This window comes from Xiphias gladius, chromosome 1, assembly GCF_016859285.1.
Source record: "Xiphias gladius isolate SHS-SW01 ecotype Sanya breed wild chromosome 1, ASM1685928v1, whole genome shotgun sequence".
Taxonomy (NCBI): Eukaryota; Metazoa; Chordata; class Actinopteri; order Istiophoriformes; family Xiphiidae; genus Xiphias; species Xiphias gladius.
The window spans coordinates 9,640,723-9,664,294 of record NC_053400.1 but is presented as its reverse complement, the minus strand read 5'-3'; the positions used below and the strand labels follow the sequence as shown (position 1 = coordinate 9,664,294).

At 42.6% G+C, this 23,572-nt stretch overlaps 1 protein-coding gene across 1 annotated transcript in view; it reads right to left on the bottom strand.

The window, feature by feature from the left end:
- Positions 1 to 620: 620 nt before the first annotated feature.
- Positions 621 to 23,572, bottom strand: part of nkd1 (NKD inhibitor of WNT signaling pathway 1) — a 30,501-nt gene continuing 7,549 nt past the window's right edge. Inside the window, exons 4-10 of the mRNA XM_040133276.1 lie at positions 11,438 to 11,495; positions 6,212 to 6,315; positions 5,983 to 6,078; positions 3,885 to 4,032; positions 2,909 to 2,990; positions 2,311 to 2,438; positions 621 to 1,686 (exon numbers count right to left, since the gene is read on the bottom strand). Of these exons, the coding sequence (XP_039989210.1) occupies positions 1,154 to 1,686; positions 2,311 to 2,438; positions 2,909 to 2,990; positions 3,885 to 4,032; positions 5,983 to 6,078; positions 6,212 to 6,315; positions 11,438 to 11,495 (1,149 nt within the window). The 3' untranslated portion in view covers positions 621 to 1,153. The remainder of the gene's footprint in view (positions 1,687 to 2,310; positions 2,439 to 2,908; positions 2,991 to 3,884; positions 4,033 to 5,982; positions 6,079 to 6,211; positions 6,316 to 11,437; positions 11,496 to 23,572) is intronic.

The window sequence follows — 23,572 nt, the reverse complement described above, 5'->3', positions numbered from 1 at the left end:
GAGTGGGTACAGTTTTACAGTTGTACATATTCTAGTCAACATGGGGCTCCTAGTGATCTTATAAAATGCAGTTGTGTAGGAAAGGAAACATAAAAGCTTCAGATAGTGAATACAAAGATATCACATTATCAATAAAGCTTATAAAATTGATAACAATATATACCTTATGTACAGTAAATGTTAGTTAATAAAAGTATGGAGCTTTTTCGACATTTCAGTACTGCAGATTATGACACAATTTCTCTTCTTTCAAAAAAGTTTTGAAGTAATTTGAAAATAACCTCTGAATGCTTAGTCAAAGTCACCATTACAACAACAATTAGGATAAAATTAGAGGTAGCAGCGGATTTGGGATCTCTGTTCTTTTTTTACTTTATAACACTTCAGCATTTCCTTCTCATTTTTGCTTAGGGGGTATTGCGTGCTTAGATCAGTATCTTCATTTTCATCTTCAAAAACCTGCCTGACAGCCAGCTTTAAATACTCACGCACCCATGAGCGCACTTCAAGTGGTTTTAAACAGACACCAGTGTCGTGACACTCACACACACATGCGCGCGCGCGCCCACACACACACACACACACACACACACACACACACACACACACACACTCTTGCTTCGCCCACACATTCACACAGTGTTTCACACACACATACACGCTATGCCCTGCTCTCCTATCACCTATATTCCTTCATATAATTTCATCACAGTCTCTCTTCCTCTCATCCCTCCTGTTCCTTAAAAACCTTTTGGCTTAGTGGTCTGGAAGGGTTGTGGTGCTGGTTTGGAGCCGTAGAGTTCATCAGGTAGTGGGATACGAGGTCAGGGAGAGAGGAGCTTCTCAGCTGTTTATTAAATCTGTCCCTCCTTCCCTCCTCCCGAGCCCAAGCCGTGATCCTCAGTCCTGCTGCATACCCGAGCTTCTGTATGTCTGACCAACCTCTTTATAACACTGGTATAGAACATCTCAGCACTGGACTGCCCCTCCCATGATCCTCCTCTCCTCCCCATGTCCTGTGTCCACTTTAAAGCCACTGGCGGGCTAACTGCACAGTGTTTGAGGAGGAGGCTCACTGCAGTCAGTGTCCGCAGGCCTGGCTGGGTTTCGTGGGGCTGCAGGAGTGCTGGGCTGTCCCAGGCTGGGTAGAAATTCAGGACTGATAGAAGTGGTGGTAGTGGTGATGGTGTTCATGGTGGTGGTGATGCTCATGCCGCTGAACCACTTGTGCCAGCCCCCCCTCATAAAGCAGCACGCTGGGCAGGTCCCTCACCTGCTCCTTCTCCACCACTGGTCCTGAAGCTGCCAGAGGGCCGAAGGCGCGGTAGCCCTGGCTGTCCTTGGACCGCTGCTTGTGCTTGCGGTAGGGGGCTGTGGACTGATGAGGGGGGATCTGGCTGGGTAGGGCTGGGGGAGGCGGTACTCCTCGACTTCTCATCACCCTGCCACTGATCTGTGCAGGAGGTGTGCGGCTGTGGGTCTTGGGAGAACGGAGTGCATGTTTCCCTGAGTCTTGGCCTCGTGGCCGAGGAGGGTGGAGGCTGTCCGGAGCAACAGTGTCCACAACGGTCTGCAAGCGGCGGTGATGGGAATGGGTGTGGCCGTTTTCCGGTTCGTGGGAGCGAGAGCGGGTCTGGTTGGATGAGCGGGTCTGAGGCTCTGCCTTCGTCGGCTCTGTGACTGGAGCTGTGAGACACACAGACATAGGTATTTATTTTAACTGAGAAAGCAGCATCAAATACACACTTCAAGGTTGCAGAGAAACAATTCATTCAGAGGACTGGTCATTGTTAAAATTCATTACGTGGGCACTCAAAACCCAGCAAACAAGGAAGACAAATAACCCAATGTGCAAATTATTGTGCCAACAGCTCACTAAGAGAGATCCACTAAAAAGCCCCACGATAAGATTCTGGCAGTTTCATTTGAGGTTCTGTCTTCCTGGGGGTAACTCTGACACACTGTGACACAAAGCAGATCTCTGTTAGCACTTTCCTAAGAGAACCAACATTAAAATAATCACATGTCATCACTGACCTTCAGATCAAGGCTGCTGCTTATTAGACCTAATATTTCACTTCACAACAGCCTGTTCTGTTGACGGGCTTTAGCCGTGAACACTTGATGTATTGTGCTTGCCTTAGCCCAGATGTTTGTACTGGCGAGGAGCTCAGTGGGCTGGTAGTTCCACCTAATGGCTCCAAGCAGGTGCCGCAGTAATGAGGGTCCCGGGATGCAGTTTCAAAGGGCCACGGTCTATGTTTCTCCCTCCCCTCTCCCCCTCTTTACCCCTGGCCCCAGTCCACTCACCGGCTCCGAAGCGGGATGTGTAGTTTTCGATGCCTGCCAGGTCCAAGTAGTGGTTCCTGCGTTCCAGGTTCTCATCCACACAGTGGCGCTGGCAGCCCGGCTGGGTGTGGTGGTCACTGTGGTGGCGCCTGTGGACACAAGCGGCACCTCTCATTAGGTAGCAGTTTGGGTCAGTGAGGTTCAGTATAGTAGTGTTTGGAGAAAGTAAAACAAGTGTTCCTTATGATCAGGCAGTAGCAGAGTAATTGTTAGAGAAGTGAGATTGTGACTGGAATATCACAGGTTTAAACCTCAACTGGAAGTATCTGCACAGAGGGCTGACACTCCCCTCCACTGTTAACTCCTCCTTAGTGCAGTGGAGGTAAATTTGGGCAAACCTAATTAAAGAGTAGAGGACTAACTGCAGATCCAAAATGTGTGCCCCTTGCAACTCTTTATGGGAAATTTCTAGTTTTCTGTTTCACAAAGTGGATGTTCAAATCAGTGATCTAATAAAAAAATATGATAACAATAAACTTCATCGTCTTCTTGTAGACACCACAAATAATTGAAAAAAATAAATATTAGAAACCTTAGTGTTCAGGGGAGTTCGGTTTACCTTAGGAGCGCTCGAGTCTTCTTGTCTGCACTCTTGGGGTCTTCTATACACTTGTCATTTTTCTCTCTGGGGTGGGACAAGTCTGCATATGTGTGAAAGACAGGAGGCTATTATCAAAGAGAGCTACTCAGAGCAGTCGCACACACACACACACACACACACACACACACACACACACACACACACACACACACACACACACACACACACACACACACACAAACACACATGACAACAGTCACACAAGCCTGAGAAGAAAGCAACCTTTGTTTTGGAGTTTTACTTTGAAGATCTATAGAAAAGGAAAAACAACAATGCTTCATTTATTCTATTTTCAACTCTCAGCCTCTTATAAGGCGTGAAATGAATAAAAAACACGCAGACTTCAGAAATAGTTTATTAAGGCTGCGAGATCTGATACAGTTTGAAATTAGCATGAAGGCAACCGGCAATATTTTCAAAGCGTGCTCTGTTTGAATCTCTTGACGGATATTTATAGCCGAAACAATAGGACGCAAACACACAGGAATATATACTTTTTGAGATATTTTTCCCTGACTACTTATTTAGTCATCAGTGAGAAAAGTTAAGTTGAACGTAGCTATATTTTCCCAGCAGCTATGAGAGGGAGGGGGGGTGAGGGGGAAAAAGGGAACTTTGGAGAAAAGAAAAATGGCTGTGGTTATCAAAAGGACTCGGCTCATCTCTTAAGGTTTCTTTCAGAGTATTTGAAGGCGCTGAGGGTGGGGGCCCTCTCTTGGCTCTGTCACTCCCCCCATCATTAAAAATGAACCCCATTGAGTGAGAGAGATGGAGCGACTGCATGGAACAAAGCTCTGACGGGCCTGAAGCAGCCGCCTTTCTGCATGACAACAAACCCATCTCTGGTTGAGCTGACAGCAGGCAACACAAGGGGGACCCCAAAATGCCCTCTGTTCTCCTCCGCCCCCACCCACCGTGTTAATGCGAGCTTTACCTGCTGCACCCTGCGTACAACTCCTCCACCGCTGGCTGGAATCAGGTGCCACCGAGAGCTTGACCCGCAACGTCTTGCTGCTGCCGGGAGAATGGTTGACGGAGGCGTCCACGACCTCGTAGATGGTGTGGAGCAGGCTGGTAATATCCTGCAGGAAAGAGGTTATCCACTTATCACTTAAATGCAAAGTATGACAAAAATGTTGAAGATTCTTGGTAACATTGGTGCAGAGACACAGAATTTCAGCGCACATATTTTACGGGGAAAAAAAAGCAAGAAAAAAAGAACATTGTCTTCAGTATTCTGTTCTGCTTTGTGTATGAATCATAAACCTCATGCTAGCTAGGAATTTAAAGAAGTGACTCAGACAACAGTGAACAGAGAAACACACGGATGTCAGTTCTTTTACATCAGCTTTCTAAGTGAAGCGATCAGACAGGGTGTAAAGTGAAGTTATAAATTCATAAAAAGAAACGTCTTGAAGGGTAGCAGAGGAGGCTGAATGAGATGTCAGGCCTGATACGAGTCATGTTGCAGCTGCGCGAGCCCTACACTTTCTCCGTTTAATTCCTCGGCGTCTCTTCAATGACTGAAGTGACATCTGCATAGGGAGTAACATCTGTGTAGAATTTCAAATAAATGCACAAAAGAACATGTATGCATAAACTCAAAAGCTCACATTCAAATGCAAAGCACCCCTGTCCGCGCATGTAGGAACGCACCAGCAGATATTTTCATGTAACTACAGGCCATTATAACGCTCTGCCTCAGGCCAAGGAAAAGGAGGGATCACAGAAAAATAAAGAGAATTATAGGAACAAAGAAAAATGAAACAATTACCAACAGCAGTACTTTCAAATGAAAAGTGATACCATGTTTACTTCAGAACAAGGTAACTGACCATATTTGGACTGTTTAATTTGCACATAAAATAACGCTGTCTCTTGTGGCTGTTTAGAAGCTATATTTTGCACTGACGAGTGTTTTTGTAAACCACACTGAGCTAATGACTCCCTCTCGGGTGTTAGCAACTGTGCTGGATCTTAAAATAGCAAACCAAATTCTAATTGTCCATAAAAATTTCACCTTGTATGGACGTGAAATGAATTGACTTATGCAGTATCTCAAATCTCATCAGTGTTTTACTTTATGCAGCTTCACCATTAGAGCTCATTTGACAAAACCGCTGAGAATGAAAGCTGTGCCACACAAAGACTCCACTTGATTTTCACTTACTAAACCACTCTGACTCAAAACAAAAAGGACTATTATGAATTCTTCAGGGATTGGTTCAACATACTGGTTTCAGATATAGACGAACTGTAAAAAATGAAATAAAATAAAAGCTTCCTGTATCACTTTTGGTTTCCTTCTCTTTTTATTTGTGTGATGGGGTAAAAAAAAAAAAAATATATATATATATATATATATATTTTCAGAAGAAAGCTTTTCTTTCCTCCTCCAAGCCGCTGCCTGCCGTCTCATGAGCCGTGGAGCCACAGGGCAGTGCCAAAAAAACTGCACAGCCAACCACACAGAGGACAGCTCCAGTCTCTTTGCGCTGTTTCAAGTTGTTCTCAAAAAACATGGGCCTTCCTGGATGTTCTCTCAGATCTGTACCAGGCAGACACAAGCTACAAGGTACCTCGCAGGAGCGGGAACACACAGATGGTGCTGGATTCGGTTCTTAGGAGTAAGATTGGGTTAGAGGCTTATAACGTCCATCCTCAATTTCTTTTTGGGTGTGGTAAAACCAGAAAAAGTTTACGTGGAATTTACTGATTCATTTCGATTTAAAGACAGGATGGTGTTTTGTATAAGCAAGATGCTGAGCAGTAATTATTTTGTGGCAGTCACTTAAAATATGTGCATGCATATTTTTTCATTTTTATTAATGTAATTAAAAAGTACAGGAAAATGACAAAATGCAACTAGGTATGCTCGATGTGAAAAAGGCTGAATTACTTACTTTTTAACAAAGTGACCAACTAAATCTACCGTGAGGTGTTGGCAGATGTTTTGTTTAATTATCATTCGCTTGTTTGCTGATTCATTCATTTCTCCAGATTATAACCCTTTTGGAGCAGATGATTCTTACCTCTCTGGTTACTTTGCCGTTGTTGTCAAAGTCGTAGAGGGTGAAGGTCCACTCTTGCCTGTTATCCTCCTCCACAGACACAGCACACTCCAACTCCTGAAACGGCACAGCATCGAACTATCAACATCATCTAGTGTGTATGTGCGTGTGTATTTGCGCGTGTCCTGCCATTGCCCTAGTTTCATCCAGAGGGGAAGTAATAAACGTCCTGTTCAGTGTTGACACTCACTTCAAACTGGAGCTGTTTCTGTGGCCCTGTGAGAGATTGACTGTCCCTCTCCTGCATCTTCTCCTCCACGCAGCAGCCTTCTGTCTTCTCCGGGGGTAAAGCCACTGCAGCAACACACACAGATACACAGACATACACACAAAGATAAAAGACAGAGCCTGAGGATGGAAACGTTGGTTGCAGTTATAACCTGAGGATATGTCATCACCTTTAAGTATTCCTTGTAAGCTCCTACTTCTGAGCTCTGCAGCGGCAATTAAGTTGTGTCATACATTCAAGTGCTCCTGGTTGGAAGTAAACCTACACAGCCAAACTCCTCACTGTTTTCTTCTCAAAGAAATTGCATTTTCATATTAATAATACCATAACATATTTATTAGTAATGTAACAGATTTGAAGGCAGTACAGTCATTGTTGTGCTTAGCGTAAGTTATGCATATACAGTATCGACAACTTCAAATGTTGCAACTTGCAGAATCAGAATTCAGAATTCAGCCCAATTGTATTTGTAGAGTGTATTTACAGTTTATGTGATAATATTCCAAGGTGGCAGAAAATCAAAGTTCGGGTCACGGTCAAAAAGTGCTCTTTGGTTTATTACGTGTCTAAAACACCATGGGAAGGCAATCAGAGGAAACTGATCTGTGACAGTCTGGGGTCACAACAGGGTTCAGCAAAAACCAAGAATATGATCATTTGTTTCTTTTAAGACATTTGAAGGTGCTTCTACCACTTCTGAAAATGCACTTGTGGTAGCAGATTTGAGAAATGTTACTCTAATTGAACTTCTGAATGAGATTTTTTGTAGTGTTTCATGTCAAAAGGTTAACTAATGCCTCACTGCAGAGCACAGAAGTGGTGTAGAATCAAAACATCAAGACTGGAACTGAAGTCCAAAATGTCAATTCAATGAACATTCGCTTTGCGGTTGTGTGTCTCCATCAACCAGTCAAGATGCAGTTTACAATCATGTCTGTCCAGACTCATAACTTATTGTATGTATAAAGAATTTAATAAAAGGTATTAAGTGTATTTTTATTCTTGAGTAATGGCCTAAAATGTGTTTTCTGAGGTCACAGTGACCTTGACTTTTGACCTCCGAAATCTAATCAGATCAGCCTCGAGTCCAAGTCAACATTTGTGCCAAATTTCAAGAAATTCCCTGAAGGCGTTCCGGAGCTATCACATTCACGAGAATGGGACAGAAGGACAGCCCGGAAAGATAATGCCTCCGGCCCCAGCAGACGCCGGCGCGGAGGCATAAAAATGTTGAAACTGTGACAGCTCTGATTCTCCAGTGGTAAAAGCTCTTCCATCAGCCACACATGTAGTAATAGTTTTTAAACTCTTAGCCACAGTATATATATCCCAGTGGGTTCACAGTGAGAGGGGATGTCGAACATGAAACCGAATGGTATAACATGCCTAAAACATGACAGAATATTAGGTGGCATTCAAATAGAAATGGTGGAACTAAAACAGCATCTGAATATCAAAGTCCTATAGGAGGCCCCCTGAGTCCCCCGCTCAGTGCAGCAGGACCCATCATTTTATGGAATGTCATTCATGACATTACCATCCAGACAAATACAGGGAGACAGTCCAGAGGGAGTAGCAATCCGCCATATGCACTTCAGCAGTTAAACTGACGGCCAAACTCTCCTGTGTAGAGCCTGGCAACATTTCCTATACCGCAGAAGTCAATGAAATATTGGCCAGACAGGGTTCAAACTGAGAATGTCTTGATGAGGTCAATGTCAAACCTTAATACTCCTCTAACACCAGGTCAGTGGGCCTAACAAAAACCTGTGTGCCTCTGATGTGAATGTATCAAACCTGTGTCCACAACCCTGCTTTGCCTGTCCACAAGTTATTTTGTAGGGTGTGACCCTGTTAGGGGTCACACCCTACAAAACAAAAACAACACCTTCAGACTAATACAATCCGTTACAATAAAGCTATTAAGAAATATATGTAGCTTTCAATGATTAAAAACTTTATGACTGTGTAGTAGAGGTGTCTATTCAACATTATGGTAATGTTGAGGTCACAGTGGTGGTGTATTTTTGGATTGCACTGTATTGTAAGGTGCTCCACCCTTGTGGAAAAAAATGACACGACTGTCACTGTCTGGTTGGATGTTTCAGTTTCACTTTTGGATGTCAGCCCAGATCTAATGCTACCGAATAGAATTCTCTGCTTTGAAATCCAACATTTGTCTGACACATGAGACTGCAGATACACACGACATTTTCACTGAGACTTGGGAGGTGTCGTCTCCTCTGCGCGCCCCTATGAGTTACAGTTATCCAAACACAACTTTGCTTCTTCTTCATAGATGTTTCTGTGTATTTTTCTCAGAAGCCCCCCCCCCTCCGATCACAGTCCTGTAGGCCACAAACACACCCATAAACCCACACAGACCACACCCCTCTCTCTCCACCCTCCCCTGCTCCTCATTCCTCCCGCTACACTTTGAAGTTCCATTCTCAAACCTTTTGGAAGAGGATCAGACCAACTGTAAAACAGAATCACTAATTAATTAAGCCAAGTCAAATCTGAAACACTGTTTGTTTGCTCGCCAACAGAGCAGACACAACAGCCCAATTTCTTTCCTCCTGATCCAAAGCAGATCAAAGCAGACCTGTCTCATCCCTGGGTAGGGGAAAATGCCAGAAATGAAAGGCATCATCCCAGGAAGCTTCCACCAACTTTTTGGAAAGGAGCAGCATTTGGGGTCCCGCTGTTTGATCATCTGAGGTGCTCAAAGGGAACATTGTGTGCAGGGGCAAATCTGTTCCCTAGCAGGCTCAATATGGTCGCAAGATGCTTATCTCGGAGCTAATGAAATGCCGGGAGGAGTAACAATAATCTGCTATCACCCTCCCCCCATGACCAAAAACCCCCAACTAACACCACCACAGACATAAGCCGACTCTTTATGAGGGAAGCTGCCGCCAGGGGATTGGCTGCTCATCAGATCGAAAGGGGCGAGACGAGGGCAGCCGAGGCTGGCACCCTCCACGGAAAGCCTGTTCCAGCAGCCCTGCTACACGCACGTGCACGCATACACTCGTACACACACACAAACACAAGTTCTGGCAGGTTGGGAAAGCTGCCACACACTGTGAGCAATCAAGGTCAACCCATAACAGGTAAGCTTACTAGAAAATATCACAGGCGGGTTGTGATATAAGTTATTTATAACTGCAAGCAATAGGCTAGACTGTGATCACTAGTCCACCTTCTCTTCCCCTTTCTCTCTCTCTCTCTCTCTCTTTCTTTTCCTCTCAAATACACGCACGCACCAGAAGGTGCAGGCCTTCTTATGCCCTGGCTGTCAATAATCTGCATTACCGAACTATGAAGTGTATCATACTGTGATGCTTGGTTTTTTGGATAGCCGTGTGGAAGTCAGCTGTGGTCATTATTGATTATTAGTATACGTTTATCAGATGTGCTGACGTAGGCCTACATGTTTGCAGCTATGAATGTTTCTTTACCGCAAGAGTCACAGTCATTCCTCCCTTTGAGGCACACGCAAGTGACTTGATTTTCCTTCTCGCCTTTGCACAAGAGGAAATAAAATAAATAGTTTTTACTAATGTATGAACTGTAGGAGTCAGGAATATGAAGGTGTACTTATTGGAGGGAGGGTGGCTCCTCTCCACTCTCCATGCATCCGTGGTGCTAAAAGACACACAGCAGGCAGCAGCAGCTGCTTTTCATCTGTTCTCTTATTGTTATTATTCATATTCTTGTTAATTGGAATAATAATAAATAAAAGCTAAATCAAGTGCATTATAAATGTTCTATCTGCCGTTTCTGACCATGAAAAAGTTAAAGAGAAAGAGAGAGAGAAAGAGAGACAGTGAGAGAGAGATAAGATTTGGCAGTTTGCGGGTCGGATTCGGGTGGCTGATTAACGTTTTCATTTTTGCGGGCCGGGCAGAGTGGGTTGGCTCTCATAATGTGTCAGGTGGGTGCGGGTATTAAAAAACCCTGACCCATGGATCACTATTAGCTAGACTACTGAATTACACATAACTGAGTCTGTCCCCCCTCATACATTCAAACAGCTCAGTGGTGGGTACCAAATTGATTTTAGGATGGGCAGGATGAGATGGCCTTTGTGGTGAAAGTATTATTTTTTCTCCTTCTGAAGCCACCACTAAAGTACTCAGCTACTCATGAACAGGGGAGGGCAGGTTCTTCCTGTGTGCTTGCAGTACCGATGTTAGGAATCCTAAAGACACTTTCATCACTGAGCCCTTCTTCCCAACTTTACAATTTTTGCCAGCAAGTTCTTTGTTAATCCCCACAAAACTTTGTTTGGAAGTGCTTCCTTAAACCCAGAGGAAAGAAGGCTTTCATTTCTACTTTACCCCACTCTGTTAGATCTATGGAGAGTGGATCTGATCACTGCACTAAACGCAGTTCATGCAGAGGATGTCATAAATCCTCCACAGCTGTCTTCATTTGGGTCTTGTGCCTGAGGAGGTGCAAAATGGCTTGGTATGAGGACAGTTTATTCCAAAGTAAAATAAACTGTGAAGATAATAAATTGTTTTCATTAAATTATATTAACACAGCAGCTACAAATAAAATGTGACAGTTTTTTGGCAGACAAAATAACTCGGATGTATCCACCTCTGGCTGTCTTAAAGGGAGGACAAGCTTGGATCAGACTTGGGTTCAGCCCAAGACTAAAAATCATTTCAAACTTCATTTATCAGTCATGTTATCTCTTGTCTCTGTACTTTCTGTATTATCCAGTGAAGCATAACTGAAATAAAAGTCTCTGCCACGCCTCCATATTCTGGGCTGGTCTCATTCAGCTCCACAATTCAGCCTGCACCTCACATCCAATCCTGTCTTTAAATGGGAGGGAGAGACTTTCTCCTCCCAGAGCTCTTAATCCACGATCACATAACATCAGGGAAAAAACTTGGAGGAATGGAGGCACTTTTCAGAGCTCTGCTTGGGGAGAGGTGTCTGAGAGACGGAGGAGGTGAAGAGGTGGGAGGGAAGGTAAAGCGGACCTCATCAGCCCATTGTTGGAGCTTAGAGAATGGTTGTAGAGTAGAGGGGACAAGAACAACCACACAAGTACCTGGAGGGCAGCTGTGAACAGTGTTTTTGCAAGTTTTCATTCAAATTAAACTAACAGGGACCAAATGAGCTGGTGCAACTTTTGGTGATGATGATGAAGAGCAGGGGGCCTACCTTCTAAACGGTAGTGTTCATCACCAATCCCCTCAGCCCCTGCTTCATCCATGGAGTCCTATAAAGAGAAAAAGAGAGAAAACAATACACATATATTGCTGTTTCAAGTCATATAGAAGAGAAGTACAATATTTTTGTCGCTTAAAAACAAACATCTTTAACAGTACAAATCCACAGCGGAGCTTTCCGACAGAGTGAGATGCCCGAATCGAAATTATAGCGTTTACATAACTATATATGAAGTTTGACAGCTGTGACCTTAGCTTAAACAGCAGCGGAAAATTCAAGAGGCTAGTAATTGCAGGACTGAAACAAAACTGAGCATAAGACTAGCAGTCAGAACTGAGACTACGAAAGAAGTATCTAAATCACCGTCGCCAGCCCTGCGGGGAATTCTGAGAAAGAGAGCTGGTAGTAGGGCTATTTCAGTGGCGGGCCATCGTTGCAACGATACGTTCAGAGGCTTGTTTTTGTCCCGGACCATTTTACCCGGGTCCCCTCTGCTGGCAGCTCTATCTGTTAGTGCATACCAGAGACTGGAGGGACATGTGATCCCCGGGTTTCACTGTGGAAAAGTCTGGCTCAGGTATCCATGTTGCATTACAGTCATCTGGCCAAAAAACCATTACTCATGGGCTGACAAATGTATATACATGTACACATTTGTAAACACATACACACATGTTCAAAGACCCACCCCTGGCTTCATTTCAGAGCTTTCCACTGCACATAAACTACTCCTGAAGACAGTTCAGTCAGTCATCAAAAAAGAGATAAACTGCACAGACTCTGCCGAGACAGAGCATATTAACAGCAGACTTATCATAGGTGATGATTAACCTTAATAATTAATAATTAACCTCATAAAATACCTCCTTGAATGTAAGTGTCAGAGCATGTGTTTGTATTGTACACATGGTATGTTCATAAATGCGTGTGTGTGTGTGTGTGTGTGTGTGTGTGTGTGTGTGTGTCAGAAGCAAAGCTGTGACACTGTGAAAGGGGATTTCTATGTAATCCAGAGAGGTAGAGGGTCAGATGATGTGATCCTACCCTCTCAGACTATTGCCGGCCAGGCTGCAGCCCTGTGGGTGGCCTCAGGAAGAGAATACAGCAAACCACAGGACTAACTGATTGGCTAGCTGTAAGACTGATACCCCAAAGCAGGGATAAACCTGAGATTGTTGTTGGGATAAACGGGTCAACACACGTTACGGCCTAGCTTTCATGAGCCTGCTCCTAAGATTGTTTTAATGCAGGTCTGACACTGCTCGGCTTTGGTATGATAAAAGGGTCACCAGTAGCTTCTATGACAACTGTAGGATCATGCAAGGGTTACAATAGAATGCAAGAAAATGATACTACAGCTATGAACTATGCTTGAACTGACAACTGGTGTAAAAAAAGGTGCAATACTGTTTTACCTCACCAAATGTTTTTGTATGAGGTCAACTACGAACTTTCACACTTAAAATGGTATTTGTTGACAGACGTTCAGACTGGAGCTTAAGTATCATTGCGTCTGTTTCCCAGGAAGAACCAATTTTGCACATTTGACAGCTATATTGACCATCCCATTGCCAATAAATGCCTAGGACCACAGTCAATTGACCAGTCAGTTAGTTCAACACACTCATATTTCGTGCATCATCTTCAATGGGCGATTCATTCATGTTAAATAGAAGATGGCCACTTATACAGGTCTTGCATTTGCAGTTGTTGAGGTATTTTCTGACAAAAAATACAGTTGAAATACTCTCCCGTTTACTGGTGGACGTTTTAGTTTCTGATATTCAGAAGGCTCAGTTCAGCTCTCAGAAGTTTGTGTGATGTGTACTTTAGTTTGCTTTAAACAAAAGCCTTCAACCTGCATTGAACCAATTCATATGAGACAGCTGTCACAGGTTAATGAGGGGTTGTCATTTTTAGCAGAGACTCCTGACTGCAATATAGTTCCACATATTTCAGTGCTAAAATTTAGAATTATATAGAATTATATTACATAATTACTAGATAAAGTTACTAAAAGTTTAATTATGACTTATGTTCTTCTGTCCATATACACACTAGCTTTCTCCAACTTGCGTTCAACCCAGATGTGGAGGATGTTCGCAAACGAGGGTTGCTTGATGCATGTTGACTCATTCACATAGGTCACAGTTATGGGTATGACCCACATCACTGGGTAACTGTAAATCAGACTGTGGTAACATTAGCACTGGCCTCTGTTTCCATAACGCACCACAGAAAAATAAAATCACTCCACAAAAAATACACATACACAAATAAAGCATCTTGACTGCATTTCAGTCTTTTTGATGAATGATCCAAAATTATTGAGGGGTTAGCCTAGAACATGAGAAAAAGGGGGAAAAGGAATGTGCTAATTGGTTGTTGTCTGTGGTGATGGATGGCAGCTGTATTATTAGCATGCTGGGGTTACTCTGGGATTTGCTCTGGTCAGTGTTAAGAAAAAAGTATCCCATGCTTTTTTTACTTTGCACACACACGCACACACACAAACATATACACACACACACTCTCAAACTCAAATGCACTGATTCCTCCTCTTACAAAAAGTCTCTGACCACTAATTAGAAAACTCATAATTGTTATCATTCCTTGTAAGCGCCTTTTTCTTTGCCCCAGTGACATCTCAGTTGATTTAAAAAAAGGAAAGCAACTCTTTTGGTTAAGAAACCTTCAACTTGTAATGATGTTAGGTATACAATCTGGATTGGTTTCATAAAAATTATCGGGAATATGTACTTACATTTTTTTTTCTCAGGTTCTACAGCGACACAGCTTTGAACCAAAGACTGAATCGATTTTCCCAGAAAATCGCCCTGGCCTTGACATACTCATCCTTACAATCTGCTCTATAACAGTCTCTATGGAGCATCTCCAGAGTGACCGACCCGTTGGCACTACAAACGTCAAGGTTAGCTCTCAAGTTTCTGGCTTTGGCAGTGATAGATCAGATATTCCTGGGGCAAAAAAATAACATGTAGGAGTTCTAAAAATACGGTGTTTGCTTCTGAGTTTCCTGCTTTCCCACCAGCCAATTGCTCTGGGGAACAATGAGGCAAAATTTCACACTATTTGCTGCTGTAACAAACACCATCAGGTCTGGTTCTAGAGCTTCCATTTTCCTGATACCCTCTGGCTTCATCTCCTGTCAATGGGTCATATTGTGATATGATTCCCAAGCACCACCCATGAAAAGTGAAAAGAGACAAAATATGTTTAAAAAAAAAGCAACAAATATTGTAATATGATAGTAAATATAATAAACAGAAGGCAGCATAGAATGGTGTTGTCAAATTGGAAGACTATTAAAATCTTTTGTTGAATATCTGTTGTTAATCAGAACAGAAATTTTAAGCAGAATTAAATTATTACATACCAAAGAAGTAACAGATGTGGCAATTATAGTTATAGTCACAGTGGTAGTAGCAGTGTAGTAATTGCATGTTAATAGTGGTCTTAGACAAAAAAGTAACTCAGTCCAGTTTGTTAAGCCACAAAGGAAAAAGGCTTGACCTCACTCCTTTCAGTTTGACTTGAAATTAAAGAACTCAAAGTGGACTTTTCCCAAAATTGTGATGCTGGTCATTCCTCTCTAAAGTGACTGCTCAACTAATGAGTACAGACGAGACTCAACTGATGCAACATTTACAAACAGTTAGTGAATCTCAACGGTCAGGGCTATCAATGAGAAAACTGGGTCTCATTAGTTTCTGGCACACATGGTATGCGTGCACGATGACCAACTATATATATGTAAAACCGTAACCACAAAAGAGCCATCAATCTCCTTTGGTCCAGCAATGAGCCAATGGGGGCTTTTCTTGGGTCCCTTACTAATTCGAGGATCAGAGGTCACTTTGGGAGAGCATTTCAGCGCAAGGAGAAGCTATCTTATCCCTGGTGGCTCAACTACAGTGGAAACGATGACAACGTGAGCTGGCAAACTTCCATAGAGCAAATATCGGCAGTGGCACTATAAACTCGACACTACATCACTCAGAAGCACTGCAGATTTAACTCTGGTATACATTGGGTGTCATTGTTCTGAGTTTCAATCTGCTCATTCATCCTTTCATTCATTCAGTCCAGTTGTTGGTGCATATATGCCCTAATATAATGCTGCTGTCATTTCAAACCCTGCTACTTCTCACCTGACCTGCCCCTCCTCCCCACTCACCTGTTCCTCCTTTTTTTTTTGCTTTTTTTCCTATTCCTCTCCTGCCTGTTTTGATCCTGATTGTTTGTTTTTTTGGGATTTTACCTCAGCCCGACCCTTTGTACTGTGTTGCCTGCTTCAATTTTTGTGGCCTTGTTTTGTTCTGAGTAACCACTCTTTACTTTTACATCTGCCTCCTGAGTTGTGCTCTTGGAACAATTTTCTGAGAACCGTGACATTGGGTGTTGCAGTGTTTGGATGTTTTGCTCTTGCTTGTCTCTGTAGCTTATGAAAGCTATGGTGAAGATGTCACTTCCCCGTGTCTCAGCAGGATTTGGTCAGAGGTGCTGTCTTCAGGGCACAAACAGGGATCTTTCTGCTACACTTGGGACCAGCTAAAACAATTTTCCAGACATGATGTTAAATGTTCTATGGAAACCAGAGCATAGATCATTTTGCTTTCAACAACAGCCAGGTCCTTCAGAGCTTCTTCAGGTGTGTTTTAAAGTTATTCAAGCCCCTTTACAGAAAGTGATTTATTACTGGACTGTAACACAGAACACAGTGTGCCTGGCCCATTACAAAATCCCATCTACATAACTTGCCAGCCTGAAGCCCTTTTTGGGTTGGCCATTGGAATTATTTGGCAAACCTCATCAATGACACACTATAAATATGTATTTGGATATGCCAAAGACAGATTATCATATTTATGAATGACAATATTTAGTGGACTAACAATATATCAAGTTATTTCTTTAAGAATGGGGACCACTCTACACTCCTCATTATTTTTTTGTTATTAATGAGAACGTCAGATCTAAAACTTTAAATCAAGGGCTGTTCATTCACCACCAGTCCTTTGACTGATTATTGTTAATTATAATAAACTAACAATTGGTATATTTCATTTACACTAAATTATTAATTAAATAAAATATAACTCAAGAATACTTTAATTGCAATGTAGACTCAAAGCTTCAACAGATTTTCACCTACCACTATGATTTTCACTTGCTTTCAAAACACATTGGAGTAAACCTTTCATGTCAACATGAAAGCACAGAACAGTATAATTTAAATGAGATAGCTTACAGAAATATCTCTTTAACTTGGTGTTGCTATACATATAGCCCAAAGATAAAGTCATAATAAATTAAAAACATCTAATTTTCATACCTATTCTAACTTCATCTCACCACTTAGGCTGGAACTCACTTAATGCAGCGCAGATGTAAGAGCTGTAGCCTTGACTTTACATTCATAAAGTAGTCCACATTCTTAAGGAAATTAAATGAAAATGCCACATAGCTGTTAACACTGGCCATTTTCATCTTGGCTCACGAGTCGAATATGACAGCTCTGAAAACGTAGCTCACCTCACAGAGTTAAAAAGCCCCATTTTGTCAGCAGTTTAAATTATTTAATTTTTATTCAAAATAGTGAGATAATGTTAAATGACCCAACTGATCCCTTGGCTGCTAACCTTGATCAGCATGAATAGAAATGAAAAAAATAGTCGAAACCCTATAATGAAAAAAAAATTTTCATTATAGGGTCCATATTGTACAGTAAGAGAGTGAGTGCATCCTCATGACTTGGTGAGTAAAAACAGAAAGTTGCTTCTAGCGTCATCCTTATTCTGGCACTGCAGACATGGACCCACTGGGCCAATTTTTTTTTTCTGTAAGTCTGTCTGAAAGCAAAAGGGTACATTAAAGTGCAAGTAATGTGTACTTGTACGTGATTGTGGGAAAGTCCCACAAGACCTCTTGGTCTCTCTGCTGTGTGCCTCCACGATCCACCACACAGGCTGACAATTTATGCCACCGACGACAGCTCCCCCTGATCGCACGCCAGGGCTCAGTGGGGGCAGGCCTCTAAAGCAAGGGCAGCACCACTGGCAGTCCATCAAAAACCCAGGAAAAATCTCATTAGGGCTGCAGCCGGGTTCCTCCTGCTTCATTCTCCACCCGGCGAAGGAAAACACCTTTAGGACTGGGATGTTCAGGGGAAGTAGTGCCGAGATGGAGTGGGGAGCGACACACATGAAAGGCCGTTTAGCCAAGTGCGAGGCGGCACAGGAAGAGTGACAGACACGAGGGAGAATGTGGGAATAGTGACGGTGCTTCTTCAAGTACATGTCTGCTTCCCCTGGGCCTTTCAAACAGGACACAGCTGAGATTGCTCACACTCACATAAAAGCCACCCAGAACTGGAGAGGGTGAAACAGAGCATACCGAAAGTCAGAAGTGATTATTCTCACTTGTGTCATATTCTTCACAGCTACTCCATTGCCAGTAGGTATGTATTAAAGCCGCAGTATGATAAAATTCAAAGGGACAGCGCAAGACGTGCATTTTTACTGTCCTTGTACCAGGTATGTTATGATACACTAAAGTTGTTATCATGTACTTGTACTTTGTCCCATAAATTTAGTGCACTTGGCAAATGATTTTGATTGATTGTGACTAACCTGGAAAGCGGCCATTAAGTAAAGTTTATGAATAACTGATGGAAAAAACAGCTGTATAGCACGGGGATTTCCCAAAGCTCTAGTGTACACAGCGCCTCAATGTTGAAAACCAAGAAATAAAAGAAAAAAAATCGTATTAGTTTTAGAGCTGCAAATTAGCTTATAGGTGTAGTGTTACTTGCAGAGGACCTTAAGAGAGGAAATACCCATCCCCCTCCATCATCCCAAAGAGTAAACTGAGATACACCGGAGGCCGTTTCAAAGGACTGAACAGCACAACTCCTGGAATCTGGAGCAGTGCCTATCCTGCAATATGTGGTAACTGTGGTGGTGCTGCTGGAACGGACCACCAGTCATCGTCAGACAGCAGTTTAAACCTGGCTCCAGTCCTTTGCAGTTCTATAGACCGGAGAGCCCCTCACCTTCAGCAACATTAAACAGCCTCATTCAAAGCACAACGTAGCAGTAAAACATGACGCCCAGAGATGGAGCCAAGATAGAGGGTGTTGATGTGAGGTAGTGAAGCGCTTCACTGCCACTGAGTGAAGCTTCAAAGGGGATCAGTTTTCACACACGAAATAAAGATCTCAGATAATCATATAGCATACCAAAGCTGACGCGAGATTGTCCCATTTACGGAGGAGGGGTGACGGGGCCAATTGTGAGACAACACCTACAGACTGAAAGCCATGGCAAATTTACATCTCTGCATTTATCTCTAGCCAAACAAGATAGATCTGTTTTAGCTCAAAATGAGATTATCAGGCTCATCATCACATGATGCAATGAGGTAGTTTCTTGACTTTGCTCCAGTAGCGCAGATGTTTGCTCGTGTAAAATGTCAGCTTCACAACAAAGCGAACAAATGCATAAAACTGATCTCATGAGCAGTCTGCAGTGCCAAGAGGAAGTCATATCTGCTGCGTTTTTTATGCCTTTGATAAGAAATTCAATGCCTTTCCAGAGGTCACAGATTGTAAACCCTTTGATGTTGAGCCCTTCACATGCACAATTAACATAACATACGCTACGTGCTGAATGCTTTTAATCTGAAGCATTTTACAGTACATTTAGTGCACACGTTTTATTTAAATTTTTATAAACAGCACTCCAAAAAACCAAATCACAATTTAGGGGCATATCAGATGTGCACGTTATCAAGTGGTTGCAACACCCAACTTTGAAACCACATGTAGGGCCCAAATGACCACTAAAGCCTTCTCTTCTGCACCACTTTGTTTACCTTGACTTTCTATCTTTGAAAAATGACCAATAATTAAGTTGAGTGGACAACAAACTGGATAAATAACTGGACAAGCAATCCTTGAACTATGTTGACTAAAGAGGACTAAGGTGTAATTTAACGTCTCAGAGGGAGAATCAAAGACGGACACCTTCTGTGCAGACTCTGCGGCCCCATGTCTGACACCCCTCAGTCACGGCACACCCACTTCTTTTCCTGCACCCCAGGAAGGAAATTATAGCCACAGAGTTGGGATCCATCACCAGGCAGGTTGGAGGAAGCTGCTCTATGATTAAAGTGTGCATGGTCAGCAACACCAAGTCTGGAGGGGTTTGAGGAGGCAGCACATGCCAGAGGGCTTACTGTGTTAACTCTAGTTCATGACACAGGTCATGCAGAGATTCTCCACACACACACACACACAAACACACGCACACAGACCGGAAACACCTCCTCCATAAGCTCTGTATACGAAGGAGGTGCGGTTCAGCAGTTTTGCTCTGTATATTAAGTCAAATTATACTGTATGACTGTGTAAATTAACTCTCTGACACTGCCAGATAAGAGGTTGCAAAGACACATGACAAGACATGTGGATGAGTGAATTTATGTGTACATGTGTTGTTTGCTCTCTGAATTCATTTGTTTTTTTTACAGGAATCACAAGTGCCATAATTGGATGCTTTCCTTTTGTAGAGCGATAGTGCACCGACACCAGTCATTTCTCCCCGTCAGATTAACATTGCAAACACCGCTGGTCATATTACCTCACCCACATCAAAGGCTTCCTCCTGAAAGGCTCAGTGGAATATTAGCAGAGATTTACAGCCTTCATCTCTATGCTTCAGAAACATGCTGATCTGAAGTAATCTCCCTCCCCCTCTCCCTTTTTTTTTGTTTTATGTGTGAAGTTGGCCAACACTTTAATGACCCATTTACAAAACTTTTACACCTGCAAAGATAAGCTTTTACAACTCAGCCAGCACCTCAGGCACTAAACCCTACCTGTTACTCAAGGTAAGAGCCTTTATTAGCTTTTGAAAAATATGTAACCACAGCAATTAACATTTATCACAGTGTTCATCAAGCCTTATCTCACCAGAGAGGAGGAAAGGGAGAAGATACAAGGTGTCAAGATCAAGAGTTGAACTGCATGATCACCCCTCCAGCAATTTCGAGAAACACATTTTTCTACAACGAGGGAAACACTGGGCCTCATTCAGGAATGTTTTTTAAGGTTCTCTTAAATTTGTTTAAAAATAAAAGATTACAACAAAAACGACAATTTTGTCTCTGATTCACAAAATGGATGTGAGTGTCAGCAATTAGCCATAGTTTGCAAGCACCATAGCTGTGGACACTACTGTAAATGAGACCAATACAACTTCTGTTACTGCAAGTTAATTACTGTCATTTTGAGTCTTCTTTGGCTGAGTTGGCTACAGTTGAACGTTTAGGTAAAACTGCTCATAGACAGCCAGTCACACACAGGCACTAAAGTAATAGCCTGAGCAAACCCACTTAGGTTTTTATCCTGAAGCTTCCTTGAGACTCAGAGGGTTAACAGTGAATCTGCGCTAGAGGTGAATCCTTTAAACCTATTCCCCACCAGCCAATGAACTCCACTCTGGGACCTTGCATTCCCAAGAGGAAGCTATGGTTATGAAGGGAATGGAGACAGGCTGTCGCTTGGCCTTGATTTACAGGTGGTCTCCGCCTGCCAAGAGTAACAAATCACAACATTATGGCTCTCTGAATTCAGAGTAAAGCTCAGTTCCAATGAGGAAAAAGAGAGTAGAGAAAGAGAAGAGAGACAGTCTTATGCAAAATGACACACTTTATCTCCAAGATCTTGTGCGGTTAGTACAGCAATAGAATATCTCACAATTCATGAAGGAAATTAGTTTGGAACCTTTAACTTCCTTGGCAAAAATGACAGAGCAGTCCCGCTGATCTGACATGGGCTTACAGAGTGTGTGCATGTGTGTCAATCGTTATACTGTACATTCAAGACACATGGTTAACAGCATGCCTGCTTCCATGCTAAAGTGTCTGAGTCTTGTGTTTTAACAGTGACTGTGCTACACTGTGTCTACAGGGTCTTAGCAATTAGGCATAGCTCTCTTTGAGGCGAGACAGTCCTTCAGTCATCTGGGTGGCTTCAGATGCCAGTCTCAAGTGCTGCAGAACAGGGTCTTAGTCTGGAAGTCTACCTCGAGGGCAGCAAGAAAGGTTGAGGCACTTCAGCCTTTTACCGCATTCAAATGAGAAGAAACACCTACAGTATGAAACTTGTGTCCCTAGCTACAGCTTAAGGATGTCATTCTAAAATAGTATATATTCATGATGGGACAATCCTCGATGTTTCCAAAATATCTATCTAAAAAGAATCTAAAAAGATTACATTATCTAAAAAACTTCCCTCACTTGTTACCTTGGAGAGAAACCAATAAAATTACACAAGCCCTCAAGTTTGTAATGTTTTTAATTGAAAGGGCATCTTAGGTTAGAATCAAAGTCTTTTCTTTAATGTGGTTTTTATTATCTGATCCAGCAAGGACATGTTAGTTTAAAAGCTGGAATGCACAAAACAGATAGAGATAGTGGTTTTTACTCAGATTCCTGCTAAACCAGTTTTGTAAGTTGTCAGGGCTACACTGAGTGCAGTCTGGATTCAATCAGGCCACTACACACATGGTGGAATAGAAAAAAACTGTAGATGAGGACATATCATAAAATATGATCTTTATATATCAGATCTCTACAACTCAGTATTTATCTCAGTATTTTATCAGTTATTCAAAGCCAGTTACTAAACCTTGTCATTGCAATCAACAGCGGAGCTCCATGTGATAGGTGGCACTTATGGAAACCTCTGACGCGTGCATGTTGACCAGATGGAACTGACCTCAACACCAAGGTGGCCATTCTTCCTCTGTGCCTGTGCACACACATATCCATCCACTCTCATACACACACAAGCACACACACGCACAGCACGTTTGGAGCAGACATCCTGCCAGCCATAAGCCACTACCTCTAAACATCCCTCACATCTGACCTTTTAACTGTGGAACTAAAATCTCTATAATTACAGAGAGTGTTTCAACTTAGCAAGTAAACATAGCAGCAGAAATAGACACTTCAACTACTATATACAAGTACGCTGGTGCCAGAGGCACGTTTCTATTCATAGCTGACTGGAATTAGTGGTTTGTGTCACTGCTCACTATAATGAGCTTGCAAAAGAGTATGTTACTCAGTTGCAAATTGCAACCAAATTCTACTACCAATGCTCATTCACACATTAACATGTATTGCGCGCACAAAAACATAAAAAATACAAAGATACACTCGCAAACCAGGAAACTATATTTATGAAAAGGTCATAAATGTTCTATCCATTTTCTCAAACCCTAAATTCAATCAACAATCGACATCAATTCTATCAGTTTCGCAGATCCATCCTATTGTGTCTTGAATATAAGTGAAAACAACATCATCATCAGCATACAGGAAGCAGCAATGACATGTAACACCACTTATGACTAAGTATAGTGTGAAAGTTAATAATTATATCCACAGAAGTATATAGCAACGGAGAGAGAGGGATCAAATTTCAATGTTGACTATGTGAAGAGGACCGATTTTATGCTAAAACATAGGAACACTTTAAATGCACACCTACTGTATGTTGAACAGACTTGTGCTGTATCTCACATACAATAAGATGTACAACTAAACTCACTCAAATTTGAGAAGCCAACTGGCGGATTGTGAGCGTAAGGTTACTTTGCAGTCCCCTAAAGACTCACAAAACCTCTTTCCAAGGAAGCTATTTTTCAGACTTGAGCAAGACATGGTTGGGGGAGTGGTGGGTTTGACGGACAGGGCAAATGGCCCTTTGGGGAGCACAGTGTTGGCCTGCTTCATTGAGAGTCTACAGGGTGAGGTCCTCTTTGGGTTGTGGCACCTGTGGAGCATAAACACACCAGGGGAGGACAGCTTTCCTTTCAGCGGGGCCGTTCCTCTGTTTACCTTTCCTTCCACCAAAAACATCCCCTAACACGCAATCCAGATCTCCTCCAGCCCTGGCGCCACAGGAAGAGCTCCAGAGCCCTGGAACCTCTGTCTGCGGGAGGCACAATGCTCTCCCAACTCTGTTTACCTAAATCCACTTCCTCTGACTCAGGTGGCCTTATAGCCCTGGTCACCAAAGCTCTCAAACAC